This window comes from Brachycentrus maculatus, unplaced genomic scaffold (genome assembly GCF_059751285.1).
Source record: "Brachycentrus maculatus isolate JH-2025_06_01 unplaced genomic scaffold, ASM5975128v1 h1tg000306l, whole genome shotgun sequence".
NCBI lineage: Eukaryota > Metazoa > Arthropoda > Insecta > Trichoptera > Brachycentridae > Brachycentrus > Brachycentrus maculatus.
The window spans coordinates 589,192-613,543 of NW_028281056.1; the positions used below are offsets into that span (position 1 = coordinate 589,192).

General features: G+C 33.0%; 4 protein-coding genes across 4 annotated transcripts; 2 read left to right on the forward strand and 2 right to left on the reverse strand.

Moving 5' to 3' along the window:
- Positions 1 to 2,307: 2,307 nt before the first annotated feature.
- Positions 2,308 to 9,068, reverse strand: Aps (diphosphoinositol polyphosphate phosphohydrolase 1 Aps). Its single transcript, XM_088267880.1, has 3 exons — positions 8,612 to 9,068; positions 6,389 to 6,544; positions 2,308 to 5,155 (listed from the first exon to the last, which is right to left on the reverse strand). Exons 1-3 carry the CDS (start codon positions 8,708 to 8,710, stop codon positions 4,955 to 4,957), a joined length of 456 nt encoding a protein of 151 aa, XP_088124006.1. The 5' UTR covers positions 8,711 to 9,068; the 3' UTR covers positions 2,308 to 4,954.
- Positions 9,069 to 9,694: 626 nt separating this feature from the next.
- LOC148304708 (uncharacterized) lies at positions 9,695 to 14,046 on the forward strand. Its single transcript, XM_088267904.1, has 4 exons — positions 9,695 to 10,737; positions 11,729 to 11,933; positions 12,417 to 12,662; positions 13,234 to 14,046. Exons 1-4 carry the CDS (start codon positions 9,797 to 9,799, stop codon positions 13,414 to 13,416), a joined length of 1,575 nt encoding a protein of 524 aa, XP_088124030.1. The 5' UTR covers positions 9,695 to 9,796; the 3' UTR covers positions 13,417 to 14,046.
- On the reverse strand, positions 14,040 to 17,167 carry Rtel1 (Regulator of telomere elongation helicase 1). The gene has a single exon (XM_088267903.1). The coding sequence runs from the start codon at positions 17,067 to 17,069 to the stop codon at positions 14,142 to 14,144; it is 2,928 nt and encodes a 975-aa protein (XP_088124029.1). The 5' UTR covers positions 17,070 to 17,167; the 3' UTR covers positions 14,040 to 14,141.
- Positions 17,168 to 18,088: 921 nt separating this feature from the next.
- On the forward strand, positions 18,089 to 21,440 carry Pfdn4 (prefoldin subunit 4). Its single transcript, XM_088267897.1, has 3 exons — positions 18,089 to 18,247; positions 18,506 to 18,733; positions 20,940 to 21,440. The coding sequence occupies exons 1-3, from the start codon at positions 18,203 to 18,205 to the stop codon at positions 21,090 to 21,092; spliced, it is 426 nt and encodes a 141-aa protein (XP_088124023.1). The 5' UTR covers positions 18,089 to 18,202; the 3' UTR covers positions 21,093 to 21,440.
- The last annotated feature ends 2,912 nt before the right edge of the window (positions 21,441 to 24,352 follow it).

Consider the following 24,352-nt stretch of genomic DNA (forward strand, 5'->3'; position numbering starts at 1 on the left):
ACATAAAGAGCGTTTTGAATTCATCAGTCATCAATTTGAGACTACAAAATATGATGATATTATAAGAAGTTACTTTTATTTTACAAAGATGTTCCGGTTTGAAAATTGGATAGATATTTACTTTATACTACAAAGTCCAAATTATGCGTGTATTTTCCCAAATATTCACAGTTACACGAGCTTAGATCATTTTAAGTTCAAGTAAATTACCAGGAGGTTTTAAAAGCCAAATATATCATTTGCTGTGCATATAGACAATGCGTAATATGACTACATGTGTGTGTACTCTTGATCATTGAATTGGTTTACGATCAGATTATGTACTCGGAATCACTATGTATTTCGTAACTCGGAAAAATGTTTACTTAAGGACTACCACTTTATTCAGGAAGAGCAAACATTGGCTTTCAGATTAGAATATTTACTATAAAGAATGAAGTACATTTTTTTTACAATTAGCTACGAAATTATTGTTAAGTCTGGGAGAATGTGCAATTCCAGATGTTTCCAACAAAATGATTATTATCGGAGAATCAATGTTTCTCTGTAAACGATTAGCTACATGCACAATTTTGCAAGCGTTAGAATGTGCGCTTCTAGATTTCCAGAACACTTAATCCGATAGAAACAAGCAACTAGTTAAATCTCTATGCGAAATAATATTAACTCGTTCGGACGGCCGTCCGAGTTTGTACCCATAAAAATAAGGGAAACAGTTTTCATTTGTGAAAATAAAAACATATATTTATGAGTATAAAATTATAAACAACTTTAGGCATATTCCGATTTTGAAGACACAGCACGTTGACCATTCAACAAATTACGCAACACATTTCGTAACAAAATATGGATCCTAAAGTTACATTAGAAATTAGTCTATGTGAGAAAAGTAGACATACATATTATATAAATATTTCACCTATTATATATTCCGTTTATTCAGTCATTCTACACAGTTCGGTTCTAGCAGATGTTGGATCACGCTAGAGGCGGAACTTTGCAACTATCGTTGGGCTTTTTTCCCCGCTACCCTTCCCTCCCCGACCCTCTTCAGAACGAGGGCTGGACAGTGCGAGCTTTCCACAAATACCCAAATAAATAAGCTAACTTGGAGCATTGGACCGACACGAGAAGTAATTAGTAAATTGCTTGGATATTATATGACCAGCGTGTAATGGCATACAGGTATTACAGAAGTAACAATATACGGAGCACCAACCGGCACTCGGTACTCAACATGCCAATTATTAATATACATTTCTATACATATCATTTTATAACTAAGATGACTTATATGTTTGTATAAAAAGATAATCATTATAAGAATTTTCTCAATAAAACAAATATCAAATACTAAACAAAAATACAGAGAGTATATTGAATTTTACATGTAGAAAATTATTTCAACTTTGGTTATAAAAATAATATAAAAACTAATTATGTTTAAACTTTTATAAGCAAACATTAATAGAGTCAATTAAAGTAAGATTACATTACCATTTATAAGGAATATCAGATTTAACATATTCTACGTATAAAAGGATATTTTTAGATTCTCTTTGCAGAAAAGAAAAATTATAATTTCGATAGCATTTTAGTAATCTGGCAACACATTACATACATGTTTTTAGATGGTTTGGTGCCAATGCTGTTAAAACTAGTGCAAAATAGATTTTAGTTCTGCCAATTTCCCGTGTAAGTACTACATACCTGGAATAGGGACAGCAAGCTAAATGATAACAGTAGAGTACAGAAACCATGCATTGCAAGTACACCTGACATCATTACGATCTCAGTAACCAGGTGGCAATTTCAACTACTACATTTTGATCCTTTAATATAATATTGTATTGCTGATTTTAGTAAGAATAGTACCGATTGTCTTATGATTTTTACATAAATTTATTTGATAATAACTAAAATAATAATAAAAAAATTATGATAATACCCTATTGGTTGAAAATGATTTACTTTTCACTGGCAGATTTCACAAGAATGTGGATAGTTCGCTTTACAAACCCTCCTTCAGTAGTACCCACCCTTTTGCAGTATCGAGAGACTAATTCTTGTTTAAACTTAAATAATGGCAAAAACAAACTAATATACAATATAACATACAAAATGTGAAAATATTTAAAAAATCTATGTGCCCAATATTATAGCGTTTGATATGTATAAAAAGTTCGAGTAACATTTAATTTTTAAAATGAATATTAAATCAATAAACATCTGAATTATAATCTTTCATTCACAGTAAAAAATAAAATGAAAACATTGAGATTTGATAGTATAAAAAAAAATACATAGCAAGCCTAAACATATATTAATTAAGTTTTTTTATTCACCTTACAAAATCATTAGGGTATAAGCTTTTCATGACAGTTATTTTTCAGTATACATACTTTATTTAAATACTAAAAGAATAAAAAAATCAATGAATTAAATATCTTCATAGCACAATTGATTTGGAGGTAAATATTGATCCCTTAACTATAAGGTATTCTAAAATTTAGCTCTCAAAAACCATTACTTAATTTTGAATACACACCCAAGTGAACATTGCTCCGTGGATGGCTTGATTAAAATCAATTGTACTATGATGTACTGAAATTATTTTAAAAAAATACAACAAAATCGGACTCATAAATATTCAGAGTCTATACAAATATGTAATACATGTATATATTGCTGGTAAAAATGTCTAAACTCGGTTAAAAATAAAATCAATAAACGTCGTCAGAAATCATAAATGGATTTATCGGTATGAAGGGAATGATAATCACTAACGCTTAGAAAAATACATAATAATTGACCCGATATCAGAAATATTAATTTATCAAGAGAAACCTTACAATGGCCATTGCTAGAAAGGATCTCTACACTTCCATAAGGCCCAAGTCAAAATTGAGTGATTTCAGAACTCAGTATAAAATTAAACTAAGAAAATGCTTACCACAAAATCATTCCACAATATGATATTTAAGGTCTATAAATGAATAGCGATTAAGTGAAGACTAGAATTATTATAATTAAATATTTGAGTTCCAGAACTGATTATTATACAATTATAAAAAAAATGATCAGAAAGGCTGACACCACTTTGAGTCGGAAGATAAATGGAGCGTCATATCTCAAACAAAATACATATTATAGTCAGATGGCAGAACGGTCCCCCTTTGCATTTTTTTATTTTGAATTTTTGATATTCAAGATTAAAAAAAAAAATAAAGAAACTAATGCCTAAACACATCCATGACTGAAAATTTGATCGACGGACATTTGGTAAAAATGGAGATTTCAAATTGATTAAATTAATTTCCATTTCCTAAAGTTGGGTTTTTTCTCATTGTTTAACTTTTGACTGATAGGTTAAGATAGGTAATTTTATTTGGTCAAATATCAGTTTGGCTAAATGTTCACCTGGGAAATGTCCATAGGCAAAAATGTCAGTCGACCACGTTATCTATCTCTCCATTAAAAATTACAATTTTATTTGATTGAGAACATGGGTTATTCAACTTAAGTGTATGGGTATTAGGACAAATCAAATACATATTTTTGCTCTCATGAGTAGTACGGGTATTTCTCACTTAACGACCGCTTTGTTTAAACAAAATGATCAGTTGAATTATTGGGCATTTGTAACGCCATTCCTTTTGTACGAGAATCATTGCCATAGGCAGGGAAGAGACGCTTAATGTTATAAAAAGCGTTGCAATGTCTATCTCTTGAACCAAGTGAGCACCTGTTCAACTATGTTGACAACATTGAGGTGAGTTATTGTGAGTTACCAAATGACTCACCGTATAATCAGGTTTTGTGGAACAGACCATGGTTAAGTGAGGATACTCGTATTAACCTTTGAGTGGTGGCATTATATTATAAATCATTACTCGATAAGCACCAAATTGTCAACTGTAAGACAAGAGTAGCTCCGATTGACGCAAGAATACATCCTAATGTGTCGATCCATGTTATCATTATTATTGTTAATGCGGTTCATGTGAATCTCAAAAAGGCAAAGGTGCAGACTGCAGGATAAATGGGCCACCATTGGAAGGTTAAAATAAATGCGGCAATTGCACAAGACATTCCGATGACAATATCCACTCCCAGATTTGAGTTCATACGCGTGGCGGAGGCAGTCCACTATATATTTGAAAAATATTCGATGTAATTTTTGACAGTGACCATTGATACTGTTGGTAATTTTTGATGTAATGAGGATATTTTGATAAAATGGTTGTCAAGATTTTTTTGTGCACTCAAGTAAGTCCCAAAATATTGTTTTGTAATTGTCTATGAATATCTCTGGTGAGATGTAAGATGCACGTTGACCGGCTGTGGACTGTCTTGCTTTCTGTCAAGGTGTGTGTTTACAACGGGTCAATAGACAAGCCGATCCAGCGTGCAAGTAGAAGCCATTAGCTTCTAAAGATAGAAAGTGTTCAAGCTCGGAATGCCTATTAACACACTAAGGACGGGAAAGGTATTTCTACCCATTCGGTCGATTGATGCTGAATGATGGGAAGTGTAATTTTAGATTCTGCGCCGGCCTAATTTCAAAGTAAAAAAAAAGGGATTGTTTTGTTTTTATATGAATATTATGCACCAATCTCTTTGTTAAGGTCAAACCTATATGAATATGTGTACACAATTATCAAATCCCGTCGCCAGTAGTCCACAGGCGTAAAAAACACCCATCGGAAATGTTAACATGAGGGCATGGCTCGAATGTGGTAATCATCGTGCTTGTGTAAATGCCGCATGAAGTGAGACAGTCGGTCGAAGGTCTCTTCTGTCATCTAACTAATGAAAGTTAATCGCTATACCGTGACGTACAGGGCGGTGAAAAAAGCGGAATCCGGCGATTACGCGAGAGGGAAGAATCCGTTGGAAATAAATTAGGACATACATTACAAAGTTAGGGGAAGTAGCGTCCTACGGAGCGAGGTTATGTGGGCGACTCTTTGGAGCGGCGCAGCTGCTGCAGGTAGTGGCGCTGGATGGGCTTGTGCAGGGCCAGCTGCGCCAGCGCCTCCTCGATGGGGAACCACTGGCGCTTGCGGCCCATCTGCCGCGAGTCCTCCCACTCGGCCAGCTCCTGCGTCACCGTCATCACGTACACCTTGGTGCGGTGCTTGTGCTCGCGGTTCTGCGCAAACAACCAAACATGTACTCCACATTGCCGCATTGCCTTCAATAACAATAATTTATTTATAATTTATATTTGAAGGACTAACTTTGTGATTTTCCATTTTATAATTAAAACGTAAATTTGTTTTAAAATCCCTATAAATATTTTATTATAACTTAATTATAATGTCTACCGGTTTCGAAGCTAGAAGTCTAACCAGTAGACATTATAATTAAGTTATAATAAAATATTTATATTATAACGATTTATTTATTGATTTGGCGTTTAATTTGTAAAACTCCATGTTTAAATATTAAAATCAAACACGGAATTTTGAGGTAACACGAAAATAAAAAATAAAGACAAATGTTTCGCCTTGTTAGGGCATTATCAAACCTTCATTAATTGATTCGTCAGTCACTTTGTGGTAAAATCAATTCATTTTTTATTTATGTTTTACTTAAAATAAATACAAGATTTATTTTCAATTGGTCTGAGTGTTTGTGATGTATTTTTCATATTTACCTTCCCTATCCTTACTATCTATCCTACCTGCAGACAAGCCTCTAATAGAGGCTTTGCGGGTTATTCCTTTAAAAAAATATATAGAAAAAACGTAGAAGATACCACTATTCCTTAATGCATGAATGATTCACGCATGATACATGATGCTGAATGCATCAAAACATGTGTCACAATTCGCTCACTCCTTTCAAGAACGTCATAAATCAAAAAACTTGATTTTTCAGGATAACGTTTTAAAAGTTTAAAAATATAACACAATGTATTAAAAATAAATATCAAGTCATTTATTGAACTTTTTACTGTGCAACAGATTTTTTTAGGTAAAACCTGAAGGTTTTTTCTCCATTTGAAAAATATTTGGTATATTAAAAAAAATAATTTAACAATAACTTTTCTTCAAAATGCAAAAACAACATTTTCTGCCCTGTAGCGGGTAAATGTTAAGTTCAAAATATGCCTCTTTTGCTGGGATATAGTACATTTTCTGGGCATTCCGAAAACATGCACAGCTAAAAATTGACGATTTTTCATTTATGACATTCTTGAAAGGAGTGAGCGAATTGATTTTAAGAAATAGTAGTACATATTTAAAAAGAAAAACTTAAATTAAAAATCATTATGATAGAGCCCCATGTAGAGCTGATGCCTGTATGAATAATTGATGTATCGCAAATTAATATTATTGTAAAACTCATACGAAGTAGAATGTATTAGGAGAGTGCGAACCTCAAAGACACCAAGACACCTCCCCAACTTCCCGATGACTCCCGCCTCTTCAAACACTTCCCGGATGGCCGTTACGGAGGGTTCCTCTTCCGGCTCCACCCCTCCCCCCGGCACGATCCAGTTGTCCGGTCGACGGGATGATGTCACTAATAAAACCTGGAAGACATCAAACATATTTATCACTAATATTCTAAATCACAATTATAATACATTCATAAGCAGTGTTTTGTACAGTGGTACCCCGGAAATTAGAACTAATTGGGTCTGTGGTCTGTTTGGTTTTGGAAAAACTCGGATTAGTTAAGAAATTTGTAATATAGTGCATACATAATACTTTACACTATTGTTCCGCAAAGTGTGTGCCGCGGCACACTTGTGTACCGTGTTGATTAGTGGGTGTGCCGCGGAAAAAACATCTAGTTTTGTGAAAATAACACAATTGCTACAAATTTTGATTGCCTGTGCTCAGTTAAGTAGGCTCACATTTCGCATTAAACATATGTTAAATATGTAACCATAATATGGTAAATATCCATCTATTAAATTTCTTAATTTGGTAGGTGCACCTTGAATAGAAATGTTTGCGGAACACTGCTTTACACTACAGTGGTTACATTGCACGTGCCACCCTATGCTGCCTAGTATTCAACATGTTAATGAAGTACTATATGATGTTTTTTCTTTTAAGATATGTGATGTTTTTTTTACATTATTTGCAACTTTTTACATTTCAATCATATAGTATCGTACCAATACAAGTTTATTAACATATCAATAATTTTTAAACAAAATTATGTTATATATATATATATATATATATATATATATATATAACAATTTTATGCAATAATAAATGTGTTCTTCAGTCATGGCGTGTGCCGAGAACTCACATGTGAAAGAATATGTCAATCAAAGGATATATACAAGTTCTGAAATATGAGTAGTGTGGTTGTCAATCATGGGTAGAATGGTGAATGTTACACATGCATAAAGTGATCAATCAAAGCAGCCAGTGACAGGCTGTTAGCCCTGTAAATACCCAGACCTCCATATTCTTCTTCACTTATGTTGAGATATCGCTATATCTTGATATATAGTGCCGTTATCCCAAAACAAGGTAGCGAATAGTAAAATTCCAAATGTTGATACTATGCTTTGCAAAATTATGGATTATGTGGCCAGTGATCGTCAATATTTTGATAAAAAAGCAGAGTTAATAAAAAAATAAAAACAGCATTTATTTTTTAACATTTATAACAAGTATGCAAGTTTCATAATCATCTTGGCGATATTGTTACATTTATATTTTTTACTTAAATTAATTTCTTGGTGAAACTGCATTTTTTGATAAAATAATAAAACACCCACTATACCAGGATTTGTCATTATCGACATTGTCACCATGGCCAGTGATCAAGATTCAAGTGTTGTACAAAAAAAATACAAGTGTTGTGAAAAAAGTTATTTCAACAATTTAAATTTCAACCGGTTGTAGGTGAATTCCTGCGAACTAAACTGTTTGTGAGATAATTTACAATATTATAAATAAATTAATTTTGTTGGTAAAAATAATCATACTTAATTCATGCAATCAAAAGATATTAAACTGTTAGAAATTGTAGTCATTTTTCAACAACCGGTGTTGCCAAAAGATAATTTTTTTTTTTAAATATTGCATACAATAATTATCAATTCCAATAAAAAAATTATTTATAACTATATTGAATTAATTATTTTTTTGTGACAGCTTCTCTCATTTTCATTTATAAAGCAATATATATTTTTTAAATGAATAGTTTCCAATAAAATGTAAAACATTTATCTATCTCCTAAACATAATAATGGAAATAATAAAAAGTAATGACGTTTTTAAAATTTACATTTCCATACAAAATTAATATTGTTTCAAAGGAAAGGAGTTTGTTCAGGCAATACTCGGCTTCTCTCGATATTGTAACATGCATAAACATAAAAGTACTAGATAAGTGTGTATAAAGCTAATATGAATATTCAAAAGCGTGTCCTAAAGACGCACATTGTAATGCACAACAAGTTTGGTGTTGTCAATACCGAAAAACAACGCACGCCTCAGTGACAGATCAGCAAAGCGGCAAGAGGATACACCAAAAAACGGAATAAAAAAAGCATCGGAAGCTCCTGAAAATGTTAAAATGGCTTGGTATGGTCATAGTGATGAACTGGCGTTGAGTAAATAAAACTAACCTCAGATTCTGCCTCGGAACGAACACAGATACAAGCGGCGCGACGGCGGAACCCGTCTTCGTCGTAAATTCTAATTGAATTAGGCTTTTCTTTCACCATTTTCACTGGTTAAACCCAAAACGATATTACACACAACTTAACCAAAAACGGATTCTAAACACCAACAAAAGCCACAAATAAGTGAAATTTTTAACAATCAACAATCGCCATAACTGCGGAACATCGTAATATTTTGAGGCATTTTTAGCACTTCACCGATTGTACTAACACTGTAACTTATCGGGATTCTTGATGGTAGCGAACCGTTTAAAAAGTAATCAAGCTAAAACTAGCTGTCAACACAATATTTAAGGCCCATATTGCATGGCGCGTGACAGACATTTTCTCATGACAAAAATCGAAATGGAAACCGACTTAATAATGTCGACCGACCCATCAGCTGACAGAAGGAAATGACGATTGGATGCCGCCTGAAAACCAGTGTTTCTTAAACAAAATTATAGTAATGGCGAAATAAGTAAGTACCTACTTACCTACTTAAACACCGAGACAGATTTTTAACTCGCTAATTAACCAGCAGGGGTAGGCAGAGAGTATAGAACGCCATACCAATCTGCCTTTGCAAACATTCTTCGCCTCTCCCACATTCATGCATCTCCTCAACATACCCGCGAATTATTTTGACTCCTAATCTGACCGCATTTAAGTCATGCTTTTTATGAAATGAGGATGTTAAATTTAAAATAAGGTACTTTAGTAAGTAGGTTAAATTTCTAAATAGGAAGTGATATTTAAGATGAGTATGCAGGAGAGACTGATAATTTTTAATATATATTTTTGATCACATAATTTTTTATTTGCATAATTTTTGTAATTATAAACATGTATCAGTGAAGTGCTAAGGTATTGTAGAAAGAAAAAATACCTTTTTGCAAACTATTTCTACAGTATTCAAGATTATTTGTGAGATCCGACGTTAAGGTGCTTAGAGCACTGTTTGGTTTTTAAATGTTTGCTATAGCTGAAAGGTTAAAATATTTTCGCTACTCGATCATCTATGGATAGTATTTGACATTCTGTGTTGACATTTGAATTATTTTGAATGAATGAATTCTGAAATTTTTATACGACGGAAATCGAGCTTGATTTTTGCTAAATGTTATTATTAAGTGTAATAAGGTAAAAATGAGTACAATTGATATAGACATCTCTCATTTTAATGACATATGCAGAGTTTGTCTTAAAAAAGGAAAACTTCGTTCAATTTTTAGTTACAAAGAAATATTAAGTTCTCAGGAAGTTCACGACCTCTCTATAAAAATGAATTTGTGCGCTGATATAAAAGTGGGTAACGGTGATGGACTGCCTAGCAATATCTGCAAGGAATGTGTTGACCTTCTTCTAAATGCCTATCAATTTAAAACATGTAGCGAAAGAAGCGACAGAAAATTAAGGAATATTTTAATTGATGTCAAACAAGACAATAGTAAGTCGACACAATCGTGTAAATCTGAACCCGAAGAACCAACTCCTAAAAGAAAAATTACTGCAATCAGTATCAAAAAGACTAAAATATTTCGCAAGACTAAACTCAAACTTAAAAACAAATTGTCTGCAAAAACACCGCGTGTCTTAAAATCAAAGAAAAATGATTTATATCGAAACGACAGTGAATCAGAGAATTCTAAATTCGATGAAATAGAAACTGAATGCAGCAAAAACATGAGTCCACAATCGAGTGACGGATTTCAGGATGATATTTGTAATTTTGATGAAGAAACAAAAGACAAAAGTTTACTGAAAAGCACTGATGGATCTCAGGGGAATGAATCTAATTCTGATAGAGAAATAACATGTAAAAAATTTCCAGAAGAAACTAGTCCGAAATCAGAATTTGAATCGAGGGTAAATTTTATGGACAATTTTTATGGATGTCTTGAGTGTAAAAAAGAATTTCCTAATAAGATAATTCTCTACAAGCACATGGCGGAAGAACACGGGAACCTTGTGAAGAAGACATATAAATGTTATGGCTGCGATATTACATTTCCCACAATGTACAGACGCTCAGAACACGAACGAACTAACTGTCCCAAGATGCCTCCAGGCAGTAAATATAATTGCAGGTAAAGAATTAGAAATTATTAAAAATATACAACTTTTGTCTCTATCAATAGGAAGTAACTAACGACGCTTTGTTTTTAAATACATGAGCAATTTGAAAATTTTATGGTTAAAGGCAGCGAGTTGAAGATTTTTGGTGCAAGGAGAGCAGGAGATGCTTATGGTTATAGAAAATCTATTTGCTTATGTTTTGTTCAGCGCGAGACGCCAAAAAACATTGTACAGATCAGACTTGGGTTTGCAGTTACTCGTGGTTAGATTACTTGTGATTAGTATACGATCCTAATTAGTATGCTTATATACTAATTAGGGTTGGGGTTGATGAAGAACCGCATGCTAACAATGTTTTAATACAACATCATTTTTGTTCCTGTTGCTACTTTTGATAGATAATTTGTTTAAAAATAAAATAAATTAATATAATTAATATTTAAAGCGCTAGCTTTGTGATTTTTCATTTTATAACTTATCAAAAATATATTCATTTTATAAATATCTTTTACAAATATATAAATTCTTCATTTTATAGCAAAATAACTTTAAAATAATTATAAAACCACTTTTAACTTAATTATAATTTTGACTGGTTTCTAAGCCAACAGCTTCTTCTTTCGTCTTCAGTTCAATAAGAAACCATTTGATTTGAAAGTGGTCGACATTACAATTAAGTTGTTTAGTGATTTTATGACAAAGTTATTTTGTAAGTTATAAAATAAAATAGACTTCCTTTTTTAAAAAGTAAATTATGGTAAAATGTTGGGCAGAGAACCTATGTATATTAAATTATGCATACTATAGTACATACAAAAATATATGCATGCAGATAGTTGTATATGCTTAAACTGTCCAGTATATATTGAAAATATAATTTGAAAAAGTATAAACATATAAGTAAAATTGTTAAAAAACAAATGAACTATGGGAGTATATGTTTTTACATGTTCTTTGAAAGTTTGTAAGTTCTACCAAATAATTAGTAAAATTATATTTCAGAGAGTGCGAGACTGTTTGGGAGACCCGGAAAGATTTTGATGTACACATACGCAGACATTGTCCCACTCTGGCAACTCCTAAAGCCAAAACATTGGAGTTGGGTCCCCTGTTCCCGTGTCCGCATTGTCCCAAAACTCTCGCAACATATGGATCGTTGTACACACACATTCAGAACCACAACCAAAATCCCAATTCGGTCTGTGAGGTAAACTAAACATTTATGTGGTATTATGCCATCCCTAAGCCTGCGGGGGACCCTTCACATCGCTGGTTAAATGCCAAAGGGCCATAACGCAAAAAAAAATTAAACTCTTTATTCCTAAAAGGGTATCTAAATCGTCAAAATTTTCGTATTCGAAAAAGACACCCATGATTCTAAATGAAATGGACATTTCTTACGCTATGTTTATTTTAATTTAAAAAAAATTATCAGAGAAATATTTGTGTTTTTTATTATTTACAAAAATACTTTGATTTCACACTATTCCTGTGAGCCTGAGCGGCTCATTATTAGAAATAGGTATCAAATTGAGTGGGTTTGAACCGAGAAACTCTGACTCAAGAGTCCGCAACACTAACCACAGGACCACAGCCCGACACCGTTATGTCAAATATCTCTGCTGACTGATGATACTCTGTTATTATATTTAAAAAAAAATTTTTTGATGTAAGTTGTTCTGGTCAACAGATTTGCGGGAAATGTTTCAAAACTCGCATCCGGCTGATGTGCCATTTAAAGTTACACTCGAACCACAACGCGTTCACTTGCAAAGAGTGCAACTTCAAGACCTCCACTCGCAACTCTCTGAGCCTCCACATGCGCAAGCACTCGGGCGAACGGCCATACTCGTGCGAGGTCTGCGGGAAGCTCACAGCCACCAAGAGCAACCTCAATTCCCATCGGAAGAGGCACACGGGTGTTAAGGATTTTAAAGTGAGTATTGAAGTAATAATTAATGATGTTTTTATGGAATCCTTTTATGGTAGGGACTGATCGGAGCCATTTCGTGGTAACGTAACACATTACGATGCGAGCATTCGTAAAGTCACTACAGCGAGCCGAGCGCTCATCCATAGTTTCGGATGATCGCCGCGAGCGATGTTACGACGTTACGTTATGACGAAATGCAAAAGTATATATTTCACTTTGAGGATGTGAAAAATCTGATTTTTGGTTCTTGTCTTTAATGATTAACCGGGAAATAGATTATACAGGATTTTTTAGAACCATCCATCCCCGAAAATTGAGTGCATTAAAAATAGGTCTATGATCTTGTAACATGAATTTTAATTGAGAAAAGAAGTTAAAAATAATATAACTTCATTATTCAATTTCAGGATTTTGTGAAATTCAGTGATCTTAAAGATTAAAGACATGGGAAAACTATAATATACTAAGGAATCCAACTGCATATTCAAGTCGAAAATCCCATTCTTATATATAGTGATTTTTCCTTGAATGAGAATGATCTTTAAAATATTGATTCAATATTAATTTATTACAGTGTAATATTTGCGGCAAAACTTATGTGGACAAACCACCGTTAGAAGAACACATGATGGCCGTGCATGCGGGTTTGAGGCCTCACGGCTGTGAGCATTGTGGAGCAACATACACTCGCAAGACAGGACTCCGACGACACATTAAAAAAATGCATCCTGAAGTAAAGCAAAGTCGTAAACTCTAGAATTCGCTGAGAAGAATCTGCAGAACAGCTTATTGGCCAGGGAAGTTGTGAGGAACAAGTCGCCAGTCACTAGGTCTGCTCTGAATGAATACGCGAGACAGATCTTGCAGCATAATAGGTAGTGTAAGATCGTTCAATGTGCTATGAGGCTGATCAATGTTTGACCATGACCACTCTTACATAGTGAATGATCGAGAAGAAATACATGCATGTATTCCATTGCGATATTACTACTGCCATATTTTATAGTGAAATTAAGTAAAAAGTTATATTAATATATAATTATTTATAGAAATTGATCACATTATTTATTGATTTGGCATAAAGTTTGTGAAATAACATGATTTAAATATAAAAATATAACACTGTTTTTGCATTTATTAATGTGTGAACATGATTAGTTTCGTGAAATACAGATATTCTCATCAACAGGTAATAATACAGACTGTATTTTCACCTGTTGATGTGAACATCTGTAGTTCTTGAACTAGTGGTGTTCATATTAATAAACTCAAATCTGGTCAATACAGGTGTTTAATTTTATATTTAAATTGATCACCAACTTGTAAATCTAATACAATACAATGAACACTTTTATTAAAATAATTAAACAAAAGTTTGGTGATTAAATTTTATTTTAATAAATAGACAATAAAATTGTATAAAATGCATATTAATTCATATAAAAACTTCTCCCCAATACGATACTCGTAAACATAATAATATCACAATTTTTGGCAGTAAATTTCAAAGTTTTTTTTGTGAGATTCTTTTAAAAATCTGCCCATGTCCTGCAGGAGGTAATGAATTTTTTGATCCGGATAAAATATACGGTCTAGGGTTTTTACAAAGTCATCGTAGTTATTACTAGATTTGTATAGAGATATGGAAGATTGGAATTCTTTATAAACGTCTTTGTTTAATGAGCTTTTTACACACTTTACGAATTCCATCAAATCTTTGGGTGCCATTTTTTTCACATGCGGTATTTCTGGAGAGACATTACTCGGAGAGTCAAAACCAAAAGGCAACATTTTCAATTTTTTCTTTTTGCTTTTCATATCATCTATGTTAGAAATTCTCTCTCTCTTGTGAATTGTTACCTCATAGTTACTTGTAGAGGCGGTATTTTGCAATATTGTGTCGTTACATGAATCAAGCGCACTGAATAGGTCAGACGCTTTGTTCAAGGTTTGATTATCGCTCGAGTTAGACTTCATGTTTTTGTAATACGCAATATCTCCTAAGACTTCATTGGATTTTGGTAAATGATTTAAATTTCCCATTTTTTCTTTTTTAGGTATCGTGCGTACAATCGGTTTAGAATTTTCTAGGGAATACATAACATTATTTTGAGTAGCATTTTTGATTTCTGAGTCAATCAACGGCTTTAGTTTAGGAGAGGGAAGAGTTTTTTCAGCATTTTTAAAAAACCTGCATAATTCACCGACTGTTTCGCCAAATTTGTTTCCAGAAGTTAAATGACCTTTCAGCCACGATGACAGTTGATTTTTCAATTTAGGATTATTGAATCTAGTATCACACAGTAAAATGGCTCCATAATCATTTTTGTGCCTGATAACTCGACCGATTGCCTGATTGACAGCTCTGGAGGCTTCCAGAGAGTACCACTCATCTCCGGATAGAAATTCATTGTCCTTATTACGTTGCTCTTCCAAATATTTCTTTTTTAAAACGATGCGGGGATCTTTGAGCGGGGGAAAAGGTAGTCCGGTTACAATGACCGCGCGACCGTTCATGTCCGCAAAATCCAAACCTTCGGACACTTTTCCTCTGCACACTGCCATGAAACACGCTCCACGCGAGTTGGGATCGTTAATTTTGCTATAGAAATCCGCCATTGTTGCGTTAAATGTGTCTTTTCTTTGAGGTTCCACATATATAGGTTTTATGTCAGATATATTCCCCCAAATGCCCTCCATCTGCCAGTCCTGCTGGCACTTGGCCATGATGGGATAGGAAGGGAAGAACACCAACAGGCCATCGGGAACTACTCTGCAGAAACTGAGAATGGTACGACCGAGGGATGAGATGTACTTTGGGTTATTTCTATTTTCGTAGTTTGAATTGAGAATTTGCGAGTCTGGCCCTTGGCCGATGATTTTCACAAATATTTGTTTTCCGGTGACGATATGTGGATTTTCTAGTCTCGCCTGGATGGGAATACCCAGTTCCAGAATGAGTGGTTTAAGGGGAGCCAGAGTACCACTGGTGAGTATAATGCACCTTACATTTTGGTCTAGAAGTTGTTTCATACCGAATCCGGGGCTGAAACACCAGTAACTGATAACTCTATCCGCGGTACTTCCGGTGGGAGCTTTAATTACCGACCACGAATCTGATTTTTTATTTTTCTTTTCTTCTAAATGTACGTGTACCTTATAACATTTGGAAACTCTATCTCTGTGAATGTTTTTAGTGTTACTAAAACAAATGTTTAACAGATCTGCAAATTTTTGCAATCCATTACCTTTCCTTTGAAAAGGAGAGTTACCGCCCGTAGTAGTGAGGTACTGTATTAAATTTTCCACTAATGAAGTTACAATTACGCAGTTGGTTTCATTAATTTGTGCTTTAAACATTAAATCAAATATATATGCACCATCGAAAGTAATACCATCTCCTGGCTTTACGGGAATTTCATCGACCGCTTTCTCGAGAGCTAGTAAAATAGTTTTAAGGGTACAGAGGTCATCAGGAGTGAAGTCTTTGGGTTGTGAATTGTCGTTTACTGAAAAATCTGAGCCTTCATCTTGCGTTTCGGATAAAGCCTTCATGATGTGCGTTACTTCCTCGATGCACAAAGCTATTTCTGTAGAAGTAAACTGTAAGGACGCCGACTCTTCGCACATTCTCTCTATGTTATGAGCTTCATCTAGAATAATCACATTGTTGGTAAGGTCTACTCCATTAGCTTTACGCGATTTTGGATCCAATAAATAGTTGTACGGTAAGAATATTATGTCCGCTGTTTGCTTCAATTCTTTGGCCATGTAATACGGACAGCATTTTAGCTTCTTCCCGACTTTGACGAGGTCTTCGATATCCAAAATACCATCCTTAACAGCCATATCTTCTTTCTTAGACTCTACGTTGGAAAAAAAGTAGCAGGTTCTGGACTTCACTCTTGCCTGACATAGAGTAACCTTGTTGGCGTTATTAGTCTCTTTAGAAACTTCCGGGTGGATGCACATTTGGTCACGAGATCCGAGAACAGCCGCCTTCACGCTCCGATAGCTGGACCTTTTCAATTCTTGCATGGCTTGGGATAGTTGGGAATGTGTTCGCGAAGCGTATATAATTTTGGGCATTCCCCACCCTGCTGATCCTTCATTCTTGGTTTCTTTTCCCGCAACGTTCTTCAACTTGTTCTCCAGAGAGTTCATGAAGGAACCGGGGTTGTCGCTAATCCCCATTTGCGCATTTATCTGCATCTGAGCCTTCTTGACGAGCAGCCAAGCCAAAGAGGAACACAGCAAACTGAGGGTTTTACCTGTTCCTGTAGGGGATTCCAAGACACCATTGTAACCGTTTTGTAAACAGTCTATAACTTTTTCCATGTATGCTTCTTGAACATCATACGGTTTAAAAGGAAAGGAAACCGGAATTCCTTTTATCATTACATCTGACATGATGTATAGTATATTTGTGATTTAAAAACAAAATTAAAATATCACCCAATTTTTTCCGCAGCGAACGAAAACTAAAATGTGAAAATGTCAAATTTGACGTTTGAAGTTAAGTTTTGCGCCAAATGATCGTACCATAGACTATACTATATAATCTGTGGCCAGATGACCGACCATTTCATATTTTTTTAAATTCTTTTTTTTACATTTCAACATGGATGAAAAAGAATATGGAAAGCTTAGTATTTACAGGGCTTACGACCTGTCATAGGATGGTGTAATATCACGTGTAACATTCACCATTCTACTCTTGAACTACACTACTCACATTATTGGGTAGTGTGGTCATTCATATATGATCAAAAACTAACTAACTACTAACTAACCATCACGCCGCTTCCCCGCAGGGGTAGGCAGAGAGAATCGAACGCCACACCACTCTGTCTTTGCAAACATTCTTTGCCTCTTCTACATTCATGCATCTCCTCATACATACCCGACGATTATTACGACTCCTGACCCGGCCGCTTTCAAGTATTTGACATACCTGATTGTGCCAAGTTTTCCTCGATCGTCCTCTGCTTCTTTTTCCAACTACATTCGCTCCATAAATTTATTTATCTATGTAAAATAACTGTGGAGAAACCCATATTAGTGAACAAGTATTTGGATACACTCAAAATGCGTATAAAATAATTGGTCAAAGTATAAGCAGCACCAAATTTGAAAATGAAGTTTTCAGGCATTTCCCAGTATGTAAAATCGGATCTTGCACACAAATAAAAGAGTCTCTGCCATATAAAAGCTTTGCGAATCCAATCATAGTGTGTAAAGTAATCACTTTACTAGCTTATGACATGTCGTAAGCCCTGTAAATACTCAGACTTCTATATTTTTCTCAGTCTATATTGAGAACCCAGATTTTTGAACAAGTATTTGGATACACATTTTTTCTATTCCTACTATTTTAGATTTTACCAAAAGTAGGTACTTACCTACATACCATTAGCATGTTCGCGTGTTGTCTTTGGTTCTTCTGAAATAAGTTAACCTTAAAATTGTTAATCGGATTCAGGTTTTTCAGATTAGTCAATTAGTCCGCATCAAAAGTTACTAAAATTTGAGTTCATATTGTTATGGCTAAAATGGCTAGTTCAAGTTCAAAGGAAAATTTCATGCCGGTAAATTCAATGCTAATATTTTCAAATTTGTAATGCAATGTGTTTGTAGTGTCGTATGTCGATAATTTACAATTGAAGTTATTGTTGATTATCAGTTTATTATGTATACATTTAAGATAATTAATTATAATTTAATAGTTGTTAAGCTGCGTGGTAACTCATACTGTTAAAAAAATCCTGCCTTGAATGTATTTTAATTTGCAATGTGCCTTGATAGACTCCCACACTAACTTCTTTTACTGTCATTCTTTTTTGTAGGATTATGACGATGTTTCGATTACATTTGAAGATCAACAAAAAATCAACAAATTTGCGAGATTCAATGCAAAATTGGAAGATATTAAAGAGGAACTAAAAAACAAACAGAACGATATGAAGAGCTTAGAGGAGGCTTGTGATGAGCTTTCTCTTATGGACGAAAGTGACGGAAAAGTTCCCTATCTTATTGGGGAAGTCTTCATTTGTCAAAATGTTGACGAAACACTTGTGAGTACTTACCTATATCTTTTTAAATTATATTATTCTTAATACAATTGAGGGGAGTCTAAATTTGAAACTCTTGTTAAATAAATGTATTTTTGTCATTTGTGACTGGAACATCAACGGGATTGGGTCTACTAAACTCAAAAATCTATGTCTTAAGTTTTTTCGTTAATAATTACACTATTTCACTATCCAAATTTTACATAACTCTTGAAATCTCACATACTCTTTTAAATATATGTAATTAATGAATAAAAAAATATGTATCAAAGATAAAAAAGTGCAATTTTTTAATGATTTTATACTGAAGTTTGGGTATTAGGTTTGTCGTGGTTTATGATTAAAAGTCGGTCGCAATAAAGTCTTTTGAGAAGTAGTTGGGATAAAAACAGAAGTAGGCATCTCAGGCCAACAGTTGAAAGTACATTGGACTAACAGTAATTGGCCCTTATCGGCTCTGATTTTATTATTTACATATATTATGATTTTTTATGTATTCACTTTTATTAATTTGTAATTTTTATGAATCAATTGAAAATGATTATGTTATTCGATTTGGAAGAATTAGTGTATGAAGATTTCTAGTCGACGCGAGATGGATAAGGTGTTTTATTAAGAGATGAATCACATACTTTCAAAAGGTTTTGTTTATTAACACACACTTTAACCTGTTCATATTTATCATTTAGCAATCGAGTATAAAGTTTCGTACCAACTTTTGAGAAACATTTTAACTAGTGGTCGGCAAACTTATTAGCAAATACCCAAATATGCACATTAAATGATTAAATAATTTCAGAACCAAATCCGTTTGCAATTCTAGTACACCTTTATTATAATTTTAAACCCTTTTTAAATTACGGGTACACCCAATAAAACTTGATTTCACATTTAATAAGGATTTTATTCATTCATAAAAAATCCTTTAACTGTAAGTTATCCATAAGAACACTACTTATTTTAAATAATATCCTTGCATCTCTTTTGAAAGTTTGATCAAGCTAGGTTTGCATATCATTATTTTTAGCACGTTTCCAGGCTCTCGTGAACAAGATGATTTCTCTGTATGCTTTTAATAAGGTTCATGCTTCAAAAATATTATTCGCATGAATACGTTGAGTCGAAGAACCTTCCCGTGGATATTTTTGCTGAAGCCGCACTTAAAAGGTCAAACTCACTTTGCTGACCTATGTTCTGATTCATTAAGGTGGAGACTGACCAGAGCATTTCGTCGTAACGTAACACGTTACGATGCGAACAGTACACCGAGCCGAGCGCTCCATCCATAGTTTCGGATGCTCGCTGATGCTCGCTTCGAGCGATGTTACGGCGAAATGTTCCGGTCAGTCTCCACCTTTAGAATGCAGTGTGTTGCCAATATAAAATGTTATTTTCAATGAGCATATTTTTGCAAAAGAAAATGTGTGTTTTTTTTAATTTTTATGAATACAAAAATAATGAAAAAAAAACCTTTATATGTATGGTTGATGAAATGAAATATTTGGGCATAATACTAGATTCAAAATTGACATTAAATGCAAATTTTGAACACGTTAATAAAAAAAATATCAAAAAAAATATTTTTCCTTAGTAGATTAAGGAATAAATTAAATAAAGATACTGCAGAACTAATTTACAAAACAATCATTCTTCCACACATAGATTACTGCTCAACAGTGTTATTTTTAGCAAACGAAGGAAATCTAAATAAACTAGAAATTGCACAAAATAGGGCGATGAGAATAGTTCTTGGGAAGAATAAATATAGCAATGTAAAAGGAATGAGAGATAAACTAAAATGGTTATCTGTAAGAAGAAGACTTAAATTTAATATGTTGATATTTGTACATAAATTTTTTCACGATAAGTTGCCAAAATATTTTAAGGATAAAGTTGTCTTAAACAAAAATTGTCATGAATATGCTACTAGACAAAAGGATAAAATAAGACTACCATTATTGAAAAGAGCTGAGTCGCAAAATTGCTTGATGTATAAGGGTTTAAAAATGTATGATGAGATGCCTGAATGTATGAAGAATGAAAAGTGTCTGAAAGAATTTAAAATTAAATGTCTAAGTTATTGTAAGGAAATGTAAATATATAAAGATGATGTAAATGTATATAATAGTTTATATTAGTGTTAATATAAGCTAACTTAAGAAATAAATAAAAAAAAAAAAAAAAAAAATTAATAATTTAATTTTTTCAGAAACGATTAGAGGAGGCAAAACTAGCCAAAACTGCAGAAACTGAATTATTGCAAATGCAAGCAGAAACAATAAAGGTTCAAATGAGCGAATTAAAAGCCCATCTGTATGGAAAATTCTCAACACATATAAACCTGGAAAATGAAGAAGATTAAATTTATCAGCTAAAATAATTATAATTTATTAATAACATTTGCACCAGTAAAAATGTTTACGCTTATCATATTTTGTATCACACAAAAATAGAGGCTTTTGTTGACTTGATGATCATTTCATGCACCAAGATATTTTCATAGTTTTGTTGACTTTTGTTTAGTATTTGCATTTAACATTCTAATCCGTCAACTGCAATTGTTTCATATATTGTTACTATGCTTAAAACCATTTAATGAGAACTTTAAAAATGATCAAAATATATTTAATTTCATTAAAAAATGCAAACTTACACATTTATTTAAATTTATAATTTTTATATATCAAATAAAAAACCTAACACAAAAAAACTTTCTTCATTTCTTTTTCTTGCAGATGTGAAAATACAATTTAACAGTAGGCGAAAAAACTGAATGCAATCCGCATTAGTATATTTGTACTTTTGATAATTTAAAATACCGTTAAGTATACTCATATACATAATATATACAGTGGGATATCTTAGCTAGATCAAAACTGTATCAACTCAAAAATTATGATTTTTTTAGATAATCATTAATTCGGATTGCACAAATGAAGATGCATATATCAATTTATCCGATTTGTCAATCTCTTAAATATTCTTCAAAATATAGCACTATATTGTTACGGCGCAATAATTCTAGCAACATGAACTATGACCCCAAGCGCCCGCTAGGGGCAGGGCGGGGTGTACGCGGGGAATGTTTACGTTATCCCTTATGAGATTGAGGCAGGGAAGACTGCACACACTTGTCATTGTACTGTCATGGCGACCTGTTGAATAAACCGATTGCCTCCTAATTACGAGTTATTATTACCTATACCCAAGCCCCGTAATAATATGTTCCTTTTGGTGAATAAAAGAGTTCATTTCTTTCTGGCTACCCCTTCGGGGAAGCGGCGTGATGGTTAGTTAGTTAGTATGAAATGTTTTAATGTAAATATTCTTTAATATGCATCGTCCATTCATAAAAGAAAACAGGAAACTTCTATTACATAAGGCGACATTACTATAATGATTAAAGAAAGCACTTGTTTTTTACCACTTGAGTTTTATTATAGACTACATGTTTCAGAAGTTAAACTTCCATCATTCAGGTCTGTATAATAACTACTATACAGACCTGAATGATGGAAGTTTAACTTCTGAAACATGTAGTCTATAACAAAACTCAAGTGGTAAAAAACAAGTGTTTTCTTTAATCATTGTAACATGTCTTACCACAAAGTTAATGCCGAAACAATAAATAAGACATTACTATACGTTTTTCGTCTCCTGAAAAAACAGTTTTTTGAGCTATTAGTCTTTAGATCTAGGGGTGCGACTTGTTAAGCGAAACCTTTATCCCCATATGAATCAATGTCAAATACGACAATGCATTTGATTCCGAATACACTAAAAAAATTATGTTCAAATTATATTTTACATGCAAATTACAAAGAGCAAGCAATTAAGGCCCAGTATTCGATAAGTCACAACTTAATTTTCTCTAAATTCAGGAAACATTTTGCATAATTGAGTTTTTTTAAAAACATCGTTTTTGTATTGAAAAAATAAGTTTTTTTTCGAAATAATTATATGGTTTTGAAAAGAAAAGACCTATTGAAAGGAAAAGAATTTAAAAAAAGTAAAAATATTATTTCTTTATAATATATTCTTAAAACAAAAACAAAAAAAAAAAATTACATTCTAAAAAAAAATAATTGGGCTTTACCACACGACCAGCCCTGAGCGGGGCTGAGCGCATTTTGATTTGAATGCTCGAGACAAGCTTGAGATCTGGGCCTTAAGCATTTTTATACGATTGTATTTTCTTCATCTCCTCTTCTATCGCGGGACTAACTTCAGAATGCTAGTTCGTATTGAATAAAACAAAACAAAAAATCTGTGTTACGTAATTTATTATACCTTAATTTGTTTATTAGAAAACTGCTTACTTTTGTAAACGCTTCAAAATTTTGTCAAAAAGTGACACATCATTGTTTTTTTTAAAATAAAGTTGTAGATGGTACAGTCACCGCATTATAAGGGTGATCCTTCTGTAAACTTACGCCATCTTTGCTGCTATATCCGAGATTAAAATCTGTGACAATCCGTTATTTTTTCACCATTCATTAGTGATGCCAAACGTTGCTCGTTAAGCGAGTAATTTTTAATCATATTTTCTCGTATCGCGAATTACTCGTATTTGTTAAATGAGATTATACTGTATTATTTGTTACTTTATTATTTGTGTTCCAGTCTTGTTAACCTTAATCCCATGTCCAAATGAGAAATAGAAACTACTCATCGGGAATAATATATATACGATGTGGAATATTATATGACTTACGTATGTAATATGTTTTGAAAAATAAATAAATAAGAATTTTCAGAAGCACAGTGCAGATTAGAAAAATAAAACATATAAAATATTCCAACTGGATATTAAGCTGATATTTTAAAACTGTCATAAAATTTACGTTTAGTAACAATGATTTAATACAAGGACTACCAAACCAAACAAACCGAATGAAATATTTACCGAAATTTTTTAAATTTTCAGGAATTTTATTAGAAAAAAGATAAAAAAAAACAATTGATTTCTTGCATAGATTACACGCATAGTACAATATTTAACACACTTTTCGATTTTGAATTCGAGAGTTGTCATGAGATAAACTAACCTATTGCACATTGAGATCACGTCTTTGTGAGTTTGACGTGTGCTGCCATTTTAAATACATTACATGAAATTTTAATGAATATTCGGTATTTTAAGAGAAAGTGACAAGTTGGTGACAGTCGAGGTGTTCATTTGTTTTTTTTTAGGTAAAGAGAAAATATATTTATCACGATTTGCGGTTATACTCCATCACAATATAAAGTTGTCAGAAAATTCACAGACTAGGTTACCGGCACCTCGTTCCAATTGTAATTCTCATTCGATTCCAATACCAGCTGATTTCTTAATGTCGATCTCCGTTCCAAAGGTCGATTGATGCTTTAGAGGTCGTCTCTAATGAACTTCGTCTGACTTTACAGTAATGGAGTTGGGTATATCGCAAAGAATAAAATGTCTTTAGTATGTTTTTGTTGCAATGTTTTTTCGCGTAAATATTTAAGAATCCTGATGTATTTATTATGTATATCGCTCACTCCTTTTAACAACGTAATATATGAAAAAAACTTGATTTTTCAGGAGATGGTTTTTAAAGTTTAAGAATAAAATAAAATGTATTAAAAATAAATATCAAGCCA

Bases quoted from the DNA above. Each gene is read 5' to 3' on its own strand.
- Aps (XM_088267880.1), bottom strand. From the start codon at position 8,710: ATGGTGAAAGAAAAGCCTAATTCAATTAGAATTTACGACGAAGACGGG. The intron at 6,545-8,611 runs GTTAGTTTTATT...GATGTCTTCCAG, and splicing joins GTTCCGAGGCAGAATCTGAG to GTTTTATTAGTGACATCATC. The intron at 5,156-6,388 runs GTTCGCACTCTC...TTGTTTGCGCAG, and splicing joins GGTGTCTTGGTGTCTTTGAG to AACCGCGAGCACAAGCACCG.
- LOC148304708 (XM_088267904.1), top strand. From the start codon at position 9,797: ATGAGTACAATTGATATAGACATCTCTCATTTTAATGACATATGCAGA. The intron at 10,738-11,728 runs GTAAAGAATTAG...ATTATATTTCAG, and splicing joins GGCAGTAAATATAATTGCAG to AGAGTGCGAGACTGTTTGGG. The intron at 12,663-13,233 runs GTGAGTATTGAA...AATTTATTACAG, and splicing joins CGGGTGTTAAGGATTTTAAA to TGTAATATTTGCGGCAAAAC.
- Rtel1 (XM_088267903.1), bottom strand. From the start codon at position 17,069: ATGTCAGATGTAATGATAAAAGGAATTCCGGTTTCCTTTCCTTTTAAA.
- Pfdn4 (XM_088267897.1), top strand. From the start codon at position 18,203: ATGGCTAAAATGGCTAGTTCAAGTTCAAAGGAAAATTTCATGCCG. The intron at 18,248-18,505 runs GTAAATTCAATG...TCTTTTTTGTAG, and splicing joins CAAAGGAAAATTTCATGCCG to GATTATGACGATGTTTCGAT. The intron at 18,734-20,939 runs GTGAGTACTTAC...TAATTTTTTCAG, and splicing joins AAAATGTTGACGAAACACTT to AAACGATTAGAGGAGGCAAA.